General features: G+C 35.9%; 1 protein-coding gene across 1 annotated transcript in view; it reads right to left on the bottom strand.

The window, feature by feature from the left end:
- The window catches only part of KIFAP3 (kinesin associated protein 3), a 210,846-nt gene that overhangs the window by 146,390 nt on the left and 46,887 nt on the right, over positions 1 to 17,569 (bottom strand). Inside the window, exons 4-6 of the mRNA XM_027772485.1 lie at positions 14,432 to 14,586; positions 7,604 to 7,659; positions 6,924 to 7,065 (exon numbers count right to left, since the gene is read on the bottom strand). Coding sequence (XP_027628286.1) covers positions 6,924 to 7,065; positions 7,604 to 7,659; positions 14,432 to 14,586 — 353 coding nt within the window. The remainder of the gene's footprint in view (positions 1 to 6,923; positions 7,066 to 7,603; positions 7,660 to 14,431; positions 14,587 to 17,569) is intronic.

The raw sequence follows: 17,569 nt of genomic DNA, 5'->3' as shown, positions 1-17,569 counted from the left end.
GCGATATAGAGATAGAAAGTGAGAAATCACCCCCCAGGGGGGATGGCCATGCCGCAATCCTTTCTCCTCCATTCTCCTCTCAGGATCTTGGGCACGCACGCACATGCGCCCAGCGTGAGTTTTAAGCCACCGGGTCCAGGACTTGAACCGCAGTCAGCTACATGGGAGTCCAGCGACATAGCCATTACGCTAACTGCTGGTCCCAAAACTACAAAATTCTTTATGTCAGGTTCCATGGTAACCACAAAAAAAGAAATAGTAGATATACAAATCAGAAAATAATCAAAGCTTAGTACCACAGAAAGTCACAAAACCACAAGGATAAACAACAGAGGAAAAAAGTAACAAAGGGTCTACAAAACAATCTGAAAACAATTAATATATCATCAGGAATTAGTCCTTACTTATCAATAATAATTACCAATATAAATGGATTAAATTTTCCAAGTAAGCAACATAAAGTTGCTGAATAAGTAAGACCCAGTTCTCTGCTGCCTACAAGAGATTCCATTCACCTTAAAGGACACATGTAGATTCCAAGTGAAGTGATAGAAAAAGATATTCCATACAAATGGAAACCAAAATGTATAAAATAGACTTTAAGAAAAAAGCAGTAAACAGAGACAAAGAACATCCCTATATAATGAAAAAAGTAAGTATTAGTTAAGAGGATTTAACAATTGTAAATATATATGTATATACAACCAGTATCAGAATACCTAAATATATTTTTAAAATGTTATTAGGTCAAAAGAGAGAAATAGCCTGCAATATTTTAATATTGGGTCATCGGAAAAGTTGTGATGCATTTTTGCACAGAAAAATGTATCATGGCATTTCTGACAAGTGAATAACTGGGGACTGCAATACCCCACTTTTAGCAACAAACAGATCATCCAGACAGAAAAGCCAACAAAGAAATGTCAGATTTAAATTGCACCACAGGCCAGATGGGTTTATAGAACATTCCATCCAACTGCTGCAGAATACATATTCTTCTCAGCCGTACATGCAACATTCTCCAGCATAGATCATGTAAAGCCACAAGATAAGTTTTAACAAACTCAAGACAGAGATCATATCAATTATCTTTCCTGACCACTATGGCATAAAACTAAAAACAGGAAAAACTGGAAAAAGGAAATGGGAAAAACTTTGAAAATTTGATAGATCAATGAAAATCAAACATGATTCTGAATAATCAATGGGTTAATGAAGAAATTAAAAGGGAAATTTAAAAATTTCTTGAGATAAACAAGAATAGAAACACAACATACCAAGCCTGTAAGATATCGCAAAAGCAGTTCTTAGAGGAAAGTTCACAGCAATAAACACCTATATCTAAAAGGAAGAAAGATTTCTAATAAGAAACCTAACTTCACACTTCAAGGAGCAAGAAAAACAAGCACTTAACACAAAGTTAGTAAAAGAAAGGAAATAATAAATATCAGAGCAAAAATAACCAAAATACACTCTATGAAAACAAAACAAAAAGTCAGAGATGGGACAGTGTGGTGGTTAAGACAGCTGGATCCCTAATGACATGGTTCCAATCTGGACCTGATGACATGAAAAACACACTGGGCATGTGCGCATGTGTGCCCCAAATCCTGAGGAGAGTAGAGAATAAGGGACTGCGGTGTGGGTATCCCACCTAGGGGGTGCTTTTTTCCCTCTCTCTCTATTTCTCTTTGGCGAGTACATACAACCTTTAGACAAAAAAAAAGAAAAGAAAGTCAGTGAAATTAAAAGCCAGTTTTTGGAAAAGATGAAATTGACAAACCTTTACCTAGACTAAAGAAAACAAACAAACTCAAATACATAAAACCACAAATGGAAAAGAAGACATTACCATTGATTCCACAGAAATACAAAAGATCGTAAGAGAGTATTATACAATTACACAATGAATTAGCTAATCTAGAAGAAATTAATAAATTCCTAGACACATATAACCTACCAAGACTAAATTATGAAGAAACAAAATCTGAACAAACCAATAAAGAGTGAGGAAATTAAATCAATAGTAAAATATCTCCCAAAAAAGAAAAGCCCAAGATTTGATGGTTTCTCTGCCAAATTCTATCAGATATATGAAGAACTGAGAATGCCATCTCTGTGGCAGTGATAATATACAGCTCAAGAGAAACTGGATCCCGCATGGTGACTGTGGTTAAAATTCCTTTCCCAGTCAGTCTGAAACATGTCAGACATGCATGTGAATGCCCAAGATGCAATGGGCTGGAGGACTAGAGAAAGGAGATCATACTATGACCAGACCCTGTGGAGGGTACTTGTCTTTCTGTATCCCTTTCTCTCTCATGTGTATGCACAGACTCCGTTATGAAAAAAAAAAAAATTAAAGACTTAATTTTTCTCAAACAATTCCAGAAAATTGAAAAGGGAGAGAATATGTTTAAATTTATTCTCTAAGGTCAGCATTACCTTGATATAATCCAGACAAGGACATAACAAAAGAAAACTATAGGCCAATATCCCTGATGAACATAGATGCGAAAATTCTCAACAAAATACTAGCAGACTGAATTCAACAACACATTAACAAGATCATTAATTGTTATCAGTGGGATCCATCCCAGAGATTTAAAAATGGTTCAACATATGCAAATTAATAAATGTGATACAGGCCAGCCTCACAGCCTAGTGGTTCAGGGAGCCAGATACTACATGGTTGATGAAACCTAGTACTGGTGGCTTGAAAAACATGCCAAGTGCATGGATGTGCATGCCCCAAATTCCAACAAAATGAAGAAAGCAAAGAGACAGGGCTGAGGCATGACCATGCCCCAATGAAGGGTCCTTTCTCTCCCTCTCTTGTAGGCAAATGTATGTGCCCTCAGGCAATTAAAAACAAGCAAATAAACAAATGTATATGATACATCGTATTAACATAAAGGACAAAAATCATATTATAATCACAATTGATAGAGAATATGCATAAGAAAAATTTGAGCATCCATTCATACTAAAATTTTTCAATAAATCGGGTAAAGAAAAAATGTGCCCCAACACAATGAAGGCCCTATATGATAAACCCGTTAACATCTACTGAATTAGGGAAAAACAATGAAAGTTTATCATCAAAGATCTGGAAAGATCAGGATGATCGTTTTCACCACTTCTATTCAACACAGCATTGCAATTAGGTAACAAAAACATAAAAGGCATCCAAATTGGAAAGGAAGAAATCAAATTATCCTTTTTAGTAGTCAGCATGATCGTATATACAGATGATTCTAGAGATCACCAAAAACTGTTAAAACTAGTAACTAATTCAGCAAAGTTGCAGGATACAAAATCAAAGTTTAAAAAATCAGTTGCATTTCCATACACCAATAACAAACTATCTGAAAAAGAAATCCAGAAGGCAATCCTATTTATAATAGCAAAACAAACAAACAAACAAAAACCTAAAAACAAACAAAGAAAAAATAAAAACCTAGGAATAAATTTTGGGGAGTAAAGTATCTCTGCATCAAAAACTATAAAACACTGATGAAAGAAGTTGAAGAGAACACAAACAGATGGAAAGATATCCAGTGTTTACAAATTGGTATTTATTGATATTATTGTTAAGATATTGATACTACTCAAAGCAATTTAAATATACAATGTAATCCCTATCAAAATATCAATGGAATTCTTTATAGAAATAGGAACAAAAATCCTGTATTTATATGGAACCACAAAAGATGACAAGTAACTAAAGTAATCTTGAGTAAAAAGAACAAAGCTGACAGTATCACTCTGATATCAAAATATACCACAAACCTAGAGTAACCAAAACAGCACAGTACTAGCATAAACGAAGACACACAGACCAATGGAACAGAACAGAGAACCCAGAAATAAATGCATCTATAGTCAACTGATTTTCAACAAAGGTACTAACAACATGCACTGGGTAAACAAAACTCTAATAAAACAGTGCTGAGAAAATAGGATATCCATATACAGAAGAATGAGACTAGACTCCTTACTATATAAAAATCAACTTGACATGAACTTAAAACCTAAATCTAAAATCCCAAACTATTACTAATTAATCTAGTAGAAGAAAACATAGGAGAAAGGTTTTTTAAAAAATTATTTAATTTATTATTATTAAATTTACTATGGGGGGGCATATGCTCACTAGAGAGAGACAGAGAAAGAGAGAGGGGGAAAGTGACCAAATAAGGTGCTAGGTCTGAGACTTGAGCCAGTCAGCAGCATCTTAACCACCATACCACCTGCTGGCCCCAAGAGAAAGGTTTTATGACACTAGTCTGGGCAAGCTTTTTTCCAAAAAGAATTAAAAAATTCAGGAAACAAAAGCAAAAATAGACAAGTGTGATTATATTGAACTAAAAAGTTTTTGCACAGCAAAGGAAACAATCAACAAAATGCAGAGGCAACTACAGAATAGGAAAAAATAATTAGCAATCTATACATTTGACAAAGAGTTAATATCCAAAAAATGTAAGTAACGTGGGTCAGCCAATGGTGTGGTAGTTAGTGGCTGAATCTCACATGGCTGACTTCCTGGTTCAAGTTCCAAACCCAGAGGCTAGAAAAGTATGCACTCCCATGTGCATGTATGACCAAAATTCCAAGAGGAGAATGGGGGTGAAGACTGCCATGTAGTCGCTTCCCTGGAAGTTGATTTCTCACTCCCCTCCTCATCTTTTTCTGGCAACTGCATGCACATTATAGCAAAATAAACCAAACACACAAAAACCACACATACAAAAACAAAATATATAAGGAATCTAAAGAACCCAACAGCAAGAAAATAAATATCCCTATTTTAAAATGGACAAAAGGGGACAGCAGGTGGCACAGTGGTTAAGGGCGCTGAACTCCCACATGGCTGACTGTGGTTCGAGTCCCAGACCTGGAAGTTTGCGTGCGTTCTTGCTCTCTCGCACTCTCTCTCTCTCTCCCCCTTCTCTCCTCCCTCCCTCTCTCTCCCTTTGGGCAAATTAAAATAAATAAAGTTTAATTCTTTTTTAAAAAAGACAAAAGGTGTTAATAAACATTCCTTAAATGAAACAAATGGCCAACAGTTACATGAAAAAATGTTCAGCAATGATCATCATCAGGGATATGTATATGAAAACCGCAACGAGGGGCCATCAGGTAGCATAGCAGTTAAGGCACTGGAGTCCTACATAGTTGATAGAGTGGTAGAGTCCCAGACCCAGTGGCATGAAACTCATGCCAGGCATGCATGTGTGCCCAAAATCCTGAGAGGAGAATGGAGATGGAATCGTAACATGGCCATCCCCTTGAGGGGTGATTTCTCACTTTCTGTCTGTCTCTCTCTCTCCAGTGAGCACATGCAACCTATAGCAAAAATCTCTCAAATATAAAACAAAACAAAACAAGCAAACAAAGAGACAACACAGTGAGCTATGAACTCACTCCAGTTAGAATGGCTATTAACAAAAAGATAAAAGACAAATGTTGAAAAGATATGAAGAAAAGAGAACCCTTAGCACACTAATGGTGGGGATGTAAATTAGGAAAATTAGGATAGCCATTATGGAAAACAATAAAGAGGTTTAACAAAAAATTAAAAACAGAACTACCATATGATCAGCAATCCTACTTCTGGGTACATATCCAAAGGAAATGAAATCAGTATGTTGAAGAGATAACTGCACTCTCATGTTCAGTGCAACACTACTCACAATAGTTAAAATTTGGAATCAACTTAAATTTCCAACAATGGATAATGTGGTACGGATACATATAGAATATTATTCAGCCATAAAAAAGAATGAAATCCTATCAATAATGGTACATGAATGAGCAAGAAAGATACTATGCTAAGAAAAATAAATCAAACACAAGAAAAAAAATACTGTATGATCTCCTCCATATGTAGACTTTACAAAAGTTGACCTAATGTAAGTAGAGGGGTTAAAAAGTGGTTACCAGAGACTATGGTAGGAAAAGAGAAAGGGAAGATGGAAAGAAGCTGGTCAAAATGTACAAAGTTCTGGGACCAGCAGATGGCATAATGGTTATGTCGCTGGACTCTCATGTAGTTGACCACAATTCGAGTCCTGAACCTGACGACTTAAAACTTATGCCAGGCGAGTACCCAAAATCATGAGAGAAGAATAGAGAAGAAGGGACTGCAGCATGGTCAATCCCCCTGTGTGGTGACTTATTGCTTTTTGTCTATCTCTGTCTCTCAAGAAAAAAGTACAAAGTTCCAATTAGATAGGAAATGTAAGTTCTAGTGTTCTATAGCATAGTAGGGTAACTACAGTTAACAGTAATTTAAGTATATTTTAAAATATCTAGAAAAGATGGTTCTAAATGTTCTCACCTCAAAGAAGTGATACAACTGATGTATGCATTAACTACTCTGATTTGATCATTGTACAGTGTATGAAAGTATCAAAACACCACATTGAACCTCACGAATATGTACAATTTTTTTAATTTTAAAAATTAAAATAATGAAAAAATATATGCTTTGTGAATTCCAGCAAATATTTAAATGCTATGCTCTCATGTTAAGAAATTTGAATAAGAAGGCGATGGCCCTATAGCCTAGTAGTTAAGGGTGCCAGATCTCACATGGCCAACTGTGTTTTGAACCCTGGCCCTGGTGGCTTGAAAAGCATGCCAAGTGTATATATCAGCATATGCCAAATCCTGATAGAATGGAAAAAATGGAAAAGGGACCATAGCATGGACACACCCCAGTAGGGGGTGTTTTCTCTGTTGGCAAGCACATGTGGCCTCTGGCAATTAAAAAAAACTTGAATTAGAAGGTAGGTAATAAATAACTAGAAAATAAACACATTCCTAGATTTGGTATAAATAAACTTATTTCTGTAATTAAATAACTTAAAATGTTTTACAATTTTTTTCTATTTTATTATTTATAGCTATAAAATCACCATTTAACAGTAGTTCTTCCAAGTTATCAGGATTTCGAGCAAGTTGCAGGATTAAAGCAGAACCTCGAACCTTGTCAGGAATATCTTCATATAATAACTCAATGTATTCATCCATGTCATTTATGTTAGCAACTTCATCAATCTGTCACAAAGGAAGAGGCAAGGAATAGTTACAACAATTTTCAACAGATACATTGTTAAAGGATTTGTAAAATTCTCTTATCAACATTCTGTACTTTACAATAGTATAAAAATGTTCAAACAATTCATAGTACCCATCTTTATAGAGTGGGATTTTAGACCTTAGAACACTTGGAATTGAACATGAAAGTATAAGCCATATAATATAATGAGATGTATACATGCTCTATAATTTCTCTATCAGTATTAAGTATCATAAATGTAATACAAAATAATTTGTGTCTACTATCACAGATAAAAATACTATAATAAAAATATTCACAATATGTTTACCATTTATTTATCCTACTAAATTATGTCTAAAACGTACAGCCAATAGTTTTTATCTTTATCAATTAAATAGTGACTTTTTTTTCCAGGTATTTCTAAGTTTTATCATTTAAAAAATTCTACATCTGATTAATATAATTACATTATTGGTGGTAAAGGCATCACCTTCTAGTCAGTCCTTTACTATATTAGAACACATGCAATCTTACCTCCATTCCTTCAAAAGGAGGTGGGTCTTTAGGCTTGTTTGATTTTTCTTTTTTTTCTGTCAAAAAAAATTTTTTTTTAATGAGGAGAATTCCGTTTTTAAGTTTTCTGGGCAATTTTTATTTTCAGAAGCTGAGTTTATTCTAGCTAAGTGGGAATATTTAAAGTAAAGAGTTGAGAATAGCAGATGGCCTAATAGTTATGTCACTGGACCCCATGTAGTAGACCGTGATTTGAGTCCTGGACCTGGCAATTTGGAACCCATGCTGGGCTTGTGTGCGTGTGTACCCAAAATCCCAAGAGAAGAATGGAGGAGAAACGATTGTGGTGTGGCTATCACTCTGGGGGTAATTTTTTGCTTTCTGTCTCTCTTAAGAGCACACATGCCCTATAGCAAAAATAATCTACTTTTTCTCACTGTATAAAAAATGCTCATCTATAATCCTTCTGTTCTAACAAGGATATCAAGGAGAGTACAGATAATACAGTTTACAAGTAATTACCAAGTTATGTAACAATTTTAACTTCCTCCTTGGTTAACTTTTTAGGGTATGTAAATAAGAAGACTTGCCAATAAAAAGTGAATAGTTTAACCTAAATATCCTCTACTTCCTTTCCTAATTAAATTTAAGGTGAGAATAGGAAAATCAATAAGGCAATGACTTGAGTACTATAAAAACCAAATGAAAATTAGCAAAGGAAAAGTAATAATTTGGGTAAATGTACAAGCTAAAATAAAAATAGTTATTGACTGATTTATTTTAATAGGTAAAATTAAAATAATAAATTAAGAAAATATTCAAGGTTTGCAGTAATTTAATCCTCACTTATTCTCAAATAAAGAGGTATTCACAGATTAAAATCTTAAGCTATTTAACTAATAGCATAACTCTCAACAACAACAAAAAACATCAAAAACACTTTAGTTATCTGGTTCAAAATATTTAAAGTAATATGTGAGCATTAATGTTAGAATAGTATCAAAAGTTTCATCTACAATTAGCAAATAAATATGTCTATAATAGAATTAATCCTCATTATTTTCAAAGGACAGGAGCCATACTGAGCAAGCTCATGGATTTTAAACTAAATTTACCATGACAGTAGTTTTAAATAAGCAAGAGAAAAAAAATCACTTAAGGTAATAAATAAAATCAAATAGGTTAATATTGTTTTGTTTCAATCACTTTTTGAGAAAGGTTTCTAGCTTTGAATGATCAAATACGAAGTTAAGGAAGAAATGTTGAATAGTTTTTAAAAAGTGTACACATTAATATAGTAACTCATTTCACACATTTCTATTACTAATATGTGGATGAAAAATATTGATTTAAATTACTTTATTCATGTAGTAGGACAAAAAGTATTTCATATTTTCCTGATTTGGGGGGAGGGAGGTTAAAATTTTAATTTGCCCTAAAATTCAGTGAAGATTTTCATTAAATAATTTTTATATAAATGCCCTCAGACTTATATTAATTTGGCACCATAGACACAATAATTAGTGTGATTTGACAACCCTCAGAATAGGAGAATATTTTTGTAAATTATGCCTCAGATAAGAGACTGATAACCAGAGTACACAGGGAACTCAAGCAGCTCACCTGAAAAAAAAAAATAACCAACCCAATTAAAGGATGTGAAAATTAGCTGAACAAACAACTCTCTAAGGAAGACATACAAAGAGGCAAAAAGCATATGAAAAAATGCTCAACATCCATTATCATAAGAGAGATATAGGTCAAAACGACAATGTTATACCACCTAACCCCAGTCAGAATAGCTAAGATTAAGAAAACAAACTGGTAAGTGTTGGTGGAGCTATGGTGAAAGAGGAACTTTCCTACATTATTGGTGGGTATGTAAATTGGTCCAGCCCCTAGGGAAAACAATATGGAGATTCCTCAAAGATCTACAAATAGAACTGCCATATGATCAGGCAATTCCACTCCTAGATATATACCCAAAGGATAGAAGAACACTCAACTGGACAAAATGGGTACACATCTATGTTTATTGTGGCATTATTCATAATTACTAAGATATGGAACCAACCCAAATGTCCACGAACAGATGAATGAATTGAAAAAATGTGGCACATATACTCTATGAAATACTACTCAGCCATAAAAAAAAAAAATCCTGGCAGTTGATAGAAAGTGAGTGAATATGGAAGATTTATTGCTGAGTGACTCAAGCAAGGCTATGAAAGAGAACATTATATGTCTCCACTAAACATATACAGACTGTCTGTACTCTATGGCGGAAACTGAGAGATTAGAGGACATAGAAGCATGGAAAATGGTTAGGGATACTGAAGACAGTGTGAGAAGAGGGTGAAAGAGGGTGAAAGTATGAGGAAAGAAATTAAGGAGAAAAAAGAGGCCAAGAAACTTATGGGACACAGAAATGGATTATTGATAATGTGTATAATATCCTCAACTGGATTGGTGTGAAGTGTACTCATGTTGGAGAAATATACTTTATATAAAAGTAAGTGATGTATAGTGATTGAATGTATAAAATAATTTTTTCAATGAAGGAAAAATTATAATGTATAATTCACCATAAACACAAGTAGATCTTAAAAGATAGGAACCAGCAGATGGTGTAATGGTTATGTCCTGGGAATCCCATCGAGGTTCAAGTCCTGGAACCGGAAGCTTAAATTCACGCGGGAAACATCATTCCCAGATCTCGAGAGAAGAATGGAGGAGAAGAGATTGTAGAACAGCCATCTTCCCCGGGGGGATCGCTCTTTTTCTGTCTCTTTGTCTCTTTCTCTCTGGTGAGCACACACACCTTACAGGAAAAAAAAAAAAAAAAAAGACCTGATTTTACTTTGTTTATGTTGAATCTAATTGAAGATGTGATCTCTCAGCCGACTAGCAGTGGAAGTGGCCTGGAATTGGAGCTGGGCGCTCCTCTGTCGCTTCTGCTGCCGCTGGGCAGACAGGCTGACCCACAGAGCTGCAGGTGGTGGGGATGACCCATCCAGATGAGGCGGAAAGGGAAGTGGCTAATGCAGGCGGTGGCGCTGGTGCTCCTGGCCCTGGTCCTCCTACCCATCATGGGGCTCTGGGCATTGTACCGCAAAAAGCAGTCAGACAGCAACCCTGAGGGATCCTGGGCAGCAGTGGCGCCAGCAGCCTGACAGGGCTCACATGATCAGCAAAAGAAGACATTTTTCTTGGGAGATGGGCAGAAGCTGAAGGACTGGCATGACAAGGAGGCCAGCAAGAGGGATGCTCAGCATGAAATGGAGAACAAGGGAGACCTTACCCCATGACCTACGCTAAACAATTGGATCAGGCATACCGGGAGACTGGATTTAACATCTATGTCAGTGATAAAATCTCCCTAAATCGTTCTCTCCTTGATATCCAGCATTCAAACTGTAACAGCAAAAGCTACCTGAAGACAGTCCCCAACACAAGCAGCATCATCCCCTTCCACAATGAGGGCTGGTCCTCCCTCCTCTGCACCATCCACAGTGTACTGAACTGCTCGCTCCTGCTCCCAGAGCTGGTCACCAGGATTGTGCTGGTCAATGACTTATTTCAGTGATCAAAATTTAACTCCAAAAAAATAGAAAGAAATGTACAATCCATCTGAAGGCCAGAAACCACTGCAGAGGCACGAGAAATATGAGAAACCAAGAAAAATATCTCTTCTAACAGAAAAGAATAACTCTTCTTCCTCCACAAAGGATACAAGAGAACTCAGAAGAATGTCAGAAAAGGAATTTAAAGTATTCATAGTGACAAAGCTAACAGAGATGCAAGAGAAGAGAGACAACTAACTCCACAAGATGCAAGAGAAAAGAGACACTGACTTTCAGGAGGTGAGGAAGTTCTTGCACAATCTGAAAAAGGAGATACACATCATAAAAAAGAATCAAAGGGAATTGGTAGAGATGAAGGATGTAATACAAGAAATCAAAACTTCCATTGAAAATATCAAAAGCAAATTAGATCATGCAGAAGATCAGATCTCATCAGATGTAGAAGAACCTCTGACCTAGAAAAATTCACCAAAAAGACTGAGAAAATAACCTCAAAAAATGACAATAACATACAAGTAATATTAGATATCATTAAACACCCAAACATCCAGATCATTGGTATCCTAGAAGGTGAAGAAATTAATAAGGGCATTGATAATCTATTCCATGAAATCCTGGAAGAAAATTTTCCAAACCTAGAGAGGCACTCAAATATCCAGACCCAAGAAATACAAAAGACCCCACATAGAATCAACCCAAGATCTTCCCCGAGGCACATCATAGCCAGATTGACTAAAACCACAGAGACAAGATACTAAAATTGGCAAGAGAGAAACATCAAGCTACTTTCAAAGGATATCCCATAAAGCTAACATCAGACTGTTCATCGGAAACAATGCAAGCAAGGAAAGATTGGGAAAATATATTCAGTGTTAAGCGAAAAACAACTTCAACCAAGAATACTATACCCAGCAAGATTATCTTTCATATGGAAAAAAAAGACAAAAATAATGTCAGAGAAACAAAACCTGAAAGAATTTTCCAACACCAGACCAGCTCTCCAAGAAATGCTGAAAGGAGTAGAGTATTATACCAGGAAAACTAAAGTTGGACACGCACAAGAAACAACCAATAAAGTAGCCAGACTAATGGTAGGGACAAGTCTGTAGTTGAATGTTAACTTCCAGAGTTTAAGTAGAAAGATAAGACCACAGTAACACTGCAAATTCAATAGAATGATTAATTTCGTGAGTCTGAACTAGTGAAATAGAATTTTTTCACTTTAAACATTACTGATTTTCTTTAATGATTTGATTTTTGTATTTAAGGATTTTTTTCTTCTCTTGAACTGTTGATAGGTTCATCTACCTACTATTTGAACTGAATCCCAACCTTCTTCCTGGCTTTAAGTTTTAAGCAAATTTCTCTTAACATTTGTTAATTTTGATCTAGTAAAACTAAAACTGTTTTTTTGAAATTAAAAATGCATTAAAAAACCTATTAATACCTATTTAATGACTGCAGTAAGCTACAAAGCCCCAGCGAGGTGTTATAGTATGCTTACTTTATTCACTGAGGTGTCATGTCTAAAATCAGACATACATTCATAAATATATCAGCTGTACTTGTTGATGAAAGTCTTTAAATTAATTAAGATCTTTAGTGAATCAATAAAATGTGGGGGGAAAGGGCATGGAAAACAACTGTACATACCAGAGACAGTGTAGAGAAAGGGGGGAGATGCCAGAAGTTGAGAGGCAGGGAATCAAGGGGGGAGAGCAAAATATGTAAGTAAAAAATAGAAAATTATTTGTTAATGATAACATGTATGGTAATATACTTGATTAAGTCAATATAGAATGTATACTGGATGGAAAATCTCATTTTGTAATATTGTATTGATGTACAGTAAATGACTAAATTAATTAATTAATTTTTAAAAAGATGTGATCTCTCATTTATAAACATCTTAACACATATATTCTACCATAAAATGTTTGTTTAGTAAAAATTGTTCTTGACAATATTTTCCTTATCTATATATAAAACTTATTAATTACCAGTTTACACTGAGTGACAGTTACATTATTAGAAGCAATCAAGTTCAAAGTGCCTATTTTCATGGTTTTTTTTTGAGAGTTTTTTTTTTTTTTTTGCTATAGGGCGCTTGTGCTCATCATAAAGACAGAGACAGACAGAGAGACGGCAAGCGGGAAATCACGCCCCCTGGGGAGATGGCCACACCGCAATCCTTTCTCCTCCATTCTCCTCTCGGGATCTTGGGCACGCACGCAAATGCACCCAGCGTGAGTTTAAGCCACCAGGTATGAGACTCGAACCACGGTTGACTATATGGAAGTTCAGTGACACAGCCATTACGCTAACTGCTGGTCCCAATTTTCATTTTTAAGTAAATTTATAGCTACTCAGTTAATTCAACAAATACATACTGATCATAGAATATGTGTTAAAGAAAAGTATATATTAGGCATTTTATTTGGTGTAGATGGAAAAAAAAGATAGATTATTTTGAAAAAAAAATCCAAAACTTTTTAAAATTTATTTCTACTTAATTCAGTCAAAATTTGAACACTGATACAGTATCTTAAGAGCATACATTGTATAGCTCAGCTCACCAAAGTTGAAAGATATGTAAATTTAGTAAATGCCATAAAATAACAACTAAGTATTCGCTAATCTGAGACCATTTCCACTGAAGTAGTTTTTTTCCTTTGTTTTTGGCTTAGATTATTTGAAAGTAATACAAATAATCTTCTACAAGTAATCACTTCTTTGGTGCTAATAATTTGGTTGCTTGGTCCTTTTTATGAGGGAACTGAGGACAAGAGAAAGGCAATGATAAAGACAATGAGTAATGAAAAATTATTTCCTAATTAAGATTCATAAAAGTTGTAACTTTAGGAGAGTTCAAAGCATAAGACATTTATTTTTACCACTTAAGTAACCCATTCAAGTTATAAATAAGAACTTTTAAATATATTATCTAGTTAGGGCTGAGAAAATAAGTTTCTTATTTTTATGCAATCAATTGGACTGACATTTTTTTTTTCATTCCTTATTTCACTGGCCACACATACAGACAAAATGAACCAGACTCACATAATTTTATGTAGAAGCATCTAATATAAAGTTTGGCACATAAGAAACTGGTATGCTTGTTTATCCTTTTATTCATGTATTCATTCATAGCACTGATAAAACAAGCAAAATAAAAACACAAACAAACCCAACCAACACTCAAATATCAAAAATGCAAACTATAGTCAACTCTGGTCTTGCATTACAAAGTCAGGATTCTACTCACCTTTTCCTGACAAAGAATCACGCCGGTTCTGCAGATAATATAACAGCTGTTCTACCTCATTTAGTTTTGAGGGGTGAATGAGTTTACATTCTTCAACCACCTTCCGTGCCAGGGAGGTAATATCTGTGTTGGCATTGAGACTCTTGAGACGAATGCTGCAAGTAAATCACAATTTCCTAACTCAGGTACTATAATAAAAGTATTAGATATAACTAGGTTCAGAAAAATAAAAGGCAATAATTTTCTTTGAGTACAACAAACAAGATAACAAAAAGAACATAAAATATTATATTTTTCTGACTCTCTAGACAGAAAAGCATATTCAAAGATCCTGTTTTAAGATAGCTTTTTTATTTTCTAGGAGGTTTTAGCCAGAGGGTGCGTGCACTCACCTGAGAAAGAGAGATAGTGAAAGAGAAAGTGAGAAATCACCCCTAGGGAGGGTGGCCACAACACAGTCCCTTATTCATTCTCCACCTGGCATCTTGGGCACACATGCATATGTGCCTGGTGTGATTTTCAAGCCACTGGATCTGGGACTTGAACCATGCTCGGCCGCTTGCTTCTATGCCATCTGCTGGCCCCAAGATAACATATTTTGCCTAGTCTGGTGGCAGTTAGCAGCAAACTGAACTGCAGTGCTAGAGTCACAAGGCCCATCACGTATTTAGATACCTGGGTCAGCTTGAAATTACACCTGGTGGGGGCTGGCAGGTGGCATGGTGGTTAAGAGCACTAGACTCCCACATGGCCAACTATAATTCAAGTCCTAGACCTGGTGGCTTGCTTTCTCACTTTCTCTCCCTCCCCCTCTCTCTCCTTCTCCCTTTCTGGCCAAATTAAAATGAATATAGTTAGTTAAATAATTCTTAAAAAGAAAAGAAGATTATGCCTGGTGTGAATGCAACATGCCCAAGATCCTAAAGAACTGAAAGACTAGGGAAGAGGGATTTTGGTGTGATGGAACCCTGTTGAAAGTGCCATTCTCTCTTTTCCTCCCTCTCTCACATGTGCTCTCATGTTCTCTATGATGACTAAAATAAACTTTAAAAATAAACAAATAAACTAAAATAGTCTTTTGTCATTCTTTTTAATTTCCACAGGGCATATGTGCTCACCAGTGGGGAGTAGGAAGGAGATAAAACAGCCCCAATGGGGCATGGTCACAATGCAATCCTTTTTCCTCCATTTTTCCATCCTATCAGAACCCATGACACATGTACATATGTGCCTAGTGTGTTCTTATTTATTTATTTTTTTTTTTGGAGAGGTTCCTCACTATAGGGCACGTGCGCTCGCCAGACAGCCAGAGAGAGACATAGAGACAGAAGGCGAGACATCAGCCCCCAGGGAGGATGGTCACGCTGCAATCCCTTCTCCTCTCAGGATCTTGGGCACGCACGTACACGTGCCCGGCGTTAGTTTTAAGCCACCGGGTCCGGGACGTGAACCGCGATCGACTACATGGGAGTCCAGTGACATAGCCATTATGCTAATTGCTGGTTCCCACCTAGTGTGTTCTTCAAATCACTGGGTTGGGACTCAAATTGTAGTCAACTGTGGGATCCAGTTTCCTATGCACAGGGTTTCTCTGCTGTGTTATGGAATCAATCCTAAAACAGTATTTCTGATATAAATGCATAATGACTTTATTCATTTTTGGATGTGAGAATCCAAACTACGTTTTTGGTTTTTTTTGAGACTATTTTTACTATAGGGCATGTGCAATTGCCACAAAGACAGAGACAGAGAGACAGAAAGCAAGAAATCAACCCCCGGGGGGGGTATGGCCATGCCGCAATCCCTTTTCCTCCATTCTCCTTTCTAGATCTTGGGCATGCACGTACACATGCCTGGCGTGAGTTTAAGCCACCAGGTCCAAGACTCAAACTGCAATCAACTACATGGGAGTCCAGCAACATAGCCATTATGCCAATTGCTGGTCCCAGAATCCATACTATCTTTTTTGTTTGTTTGTTTCTCCATCAAGTCTTTATTACTTAAGAATATTTTATATAATTTGAACAATAAGCTATTAAGAAGTAATCCGCAATTTAACAGATGCACAACTTTGGCTGAAGTTTCACTATCATTATGTAGGTATCATGCCTTCTAAGCCTTCTCATCACAGATTTAGCTATTTATTGCTTTGCGTGTTCCTTTTTTGAAACATTTTTTTCTTTTTTTAATACATTCAATCACATTATTTAGCTTACAAAATGAATTATTTTACATTAACATTTCTCCCTAGTATAGTTGATAAGACTATAAAATATCTTCAAAAGATAATACTACATTTCTTTGTCCCATTAATGCTTTGCCTCCCTATTTTTCTTCTAAATGTCCTTCCTCAGTCCCTCCTCTTTCACACACACTATATCTGGTATTTACATCCATTTATTGTGTGTCTATATCCTTTAGTCAATCAGTTTCAGTCACAGAGTGCGGACACTCAGTATATATTAAGTGGGGACATACGATGCCTCTCCTTCATAGCCTGGCTTGCTTCACTCAGCAGTAAATCTTCCAAATTCATCCACTTCCTGTCAAAAGCCAGGGTTTTGTCATTTTTTATGGCTGAATAGTATTCCATAGAGTATATGTGCCACAGTTTTTCTATCCAGTCATCTATTTGTGGGCATTTGGGTCATTTCCATGACTTAGCAATTGTGAATAGTGCAGCAATAAAGCTCGATATGCAAGCGCTTTTCCAATTAAGTATTCTTCTGTCCTCTGGGTAGATACCAAGGAGTGGGACTGCTGGATCATATGGTAGTTCTATTTGTAGATTTTTGAGGTATCTCCAAATTGTTCTCCACAGTAGCTGGACCAATTTACACTCCCATCAGCAGTGTAAGAGAGTTCCCCTTTCATCACACCCTGCCAGCACTTACCATTTTTTTTTTTTAATCGTCATTCTGACTGGTATCTCACTGTTGTTCTGATCTGCAGTTCCCTTACAGTGAGGGATGTTCAGCACTTTTTCATATGCCATTTAGCTATTCGTATATCATGTTTAGAGAGTGGTTTTTTTTTTTTTTTAACTCATTCTCCCATCTTTTAACAGGATTGATTGTCTTTTTTCGGAACAGCTGCTTGAGTTCCTTGTGAATTCTGGTTATCAGTCCCTTATCTGAC

Source organism: Tupaia chinensis, unplaced genomic scaffold, assembly GCF_000334495.1.
Source record: "Tupaia chinensis unplaced genomic scaffold, TupChi_1.0 Scaffold000278_1, whole genome shotgun sequence".
Classification (NCBI taxonomy): Eukaryota; Metazoa; Chordata; class Mammalia; order Scandentia; family Tupaiidae; genus Tupaia; species Tupaia belangeri.
Note: the sequence above shows the minus strand (reverse complement) of the source record. Positions and strands in the feature narration are given on the sequence as shown.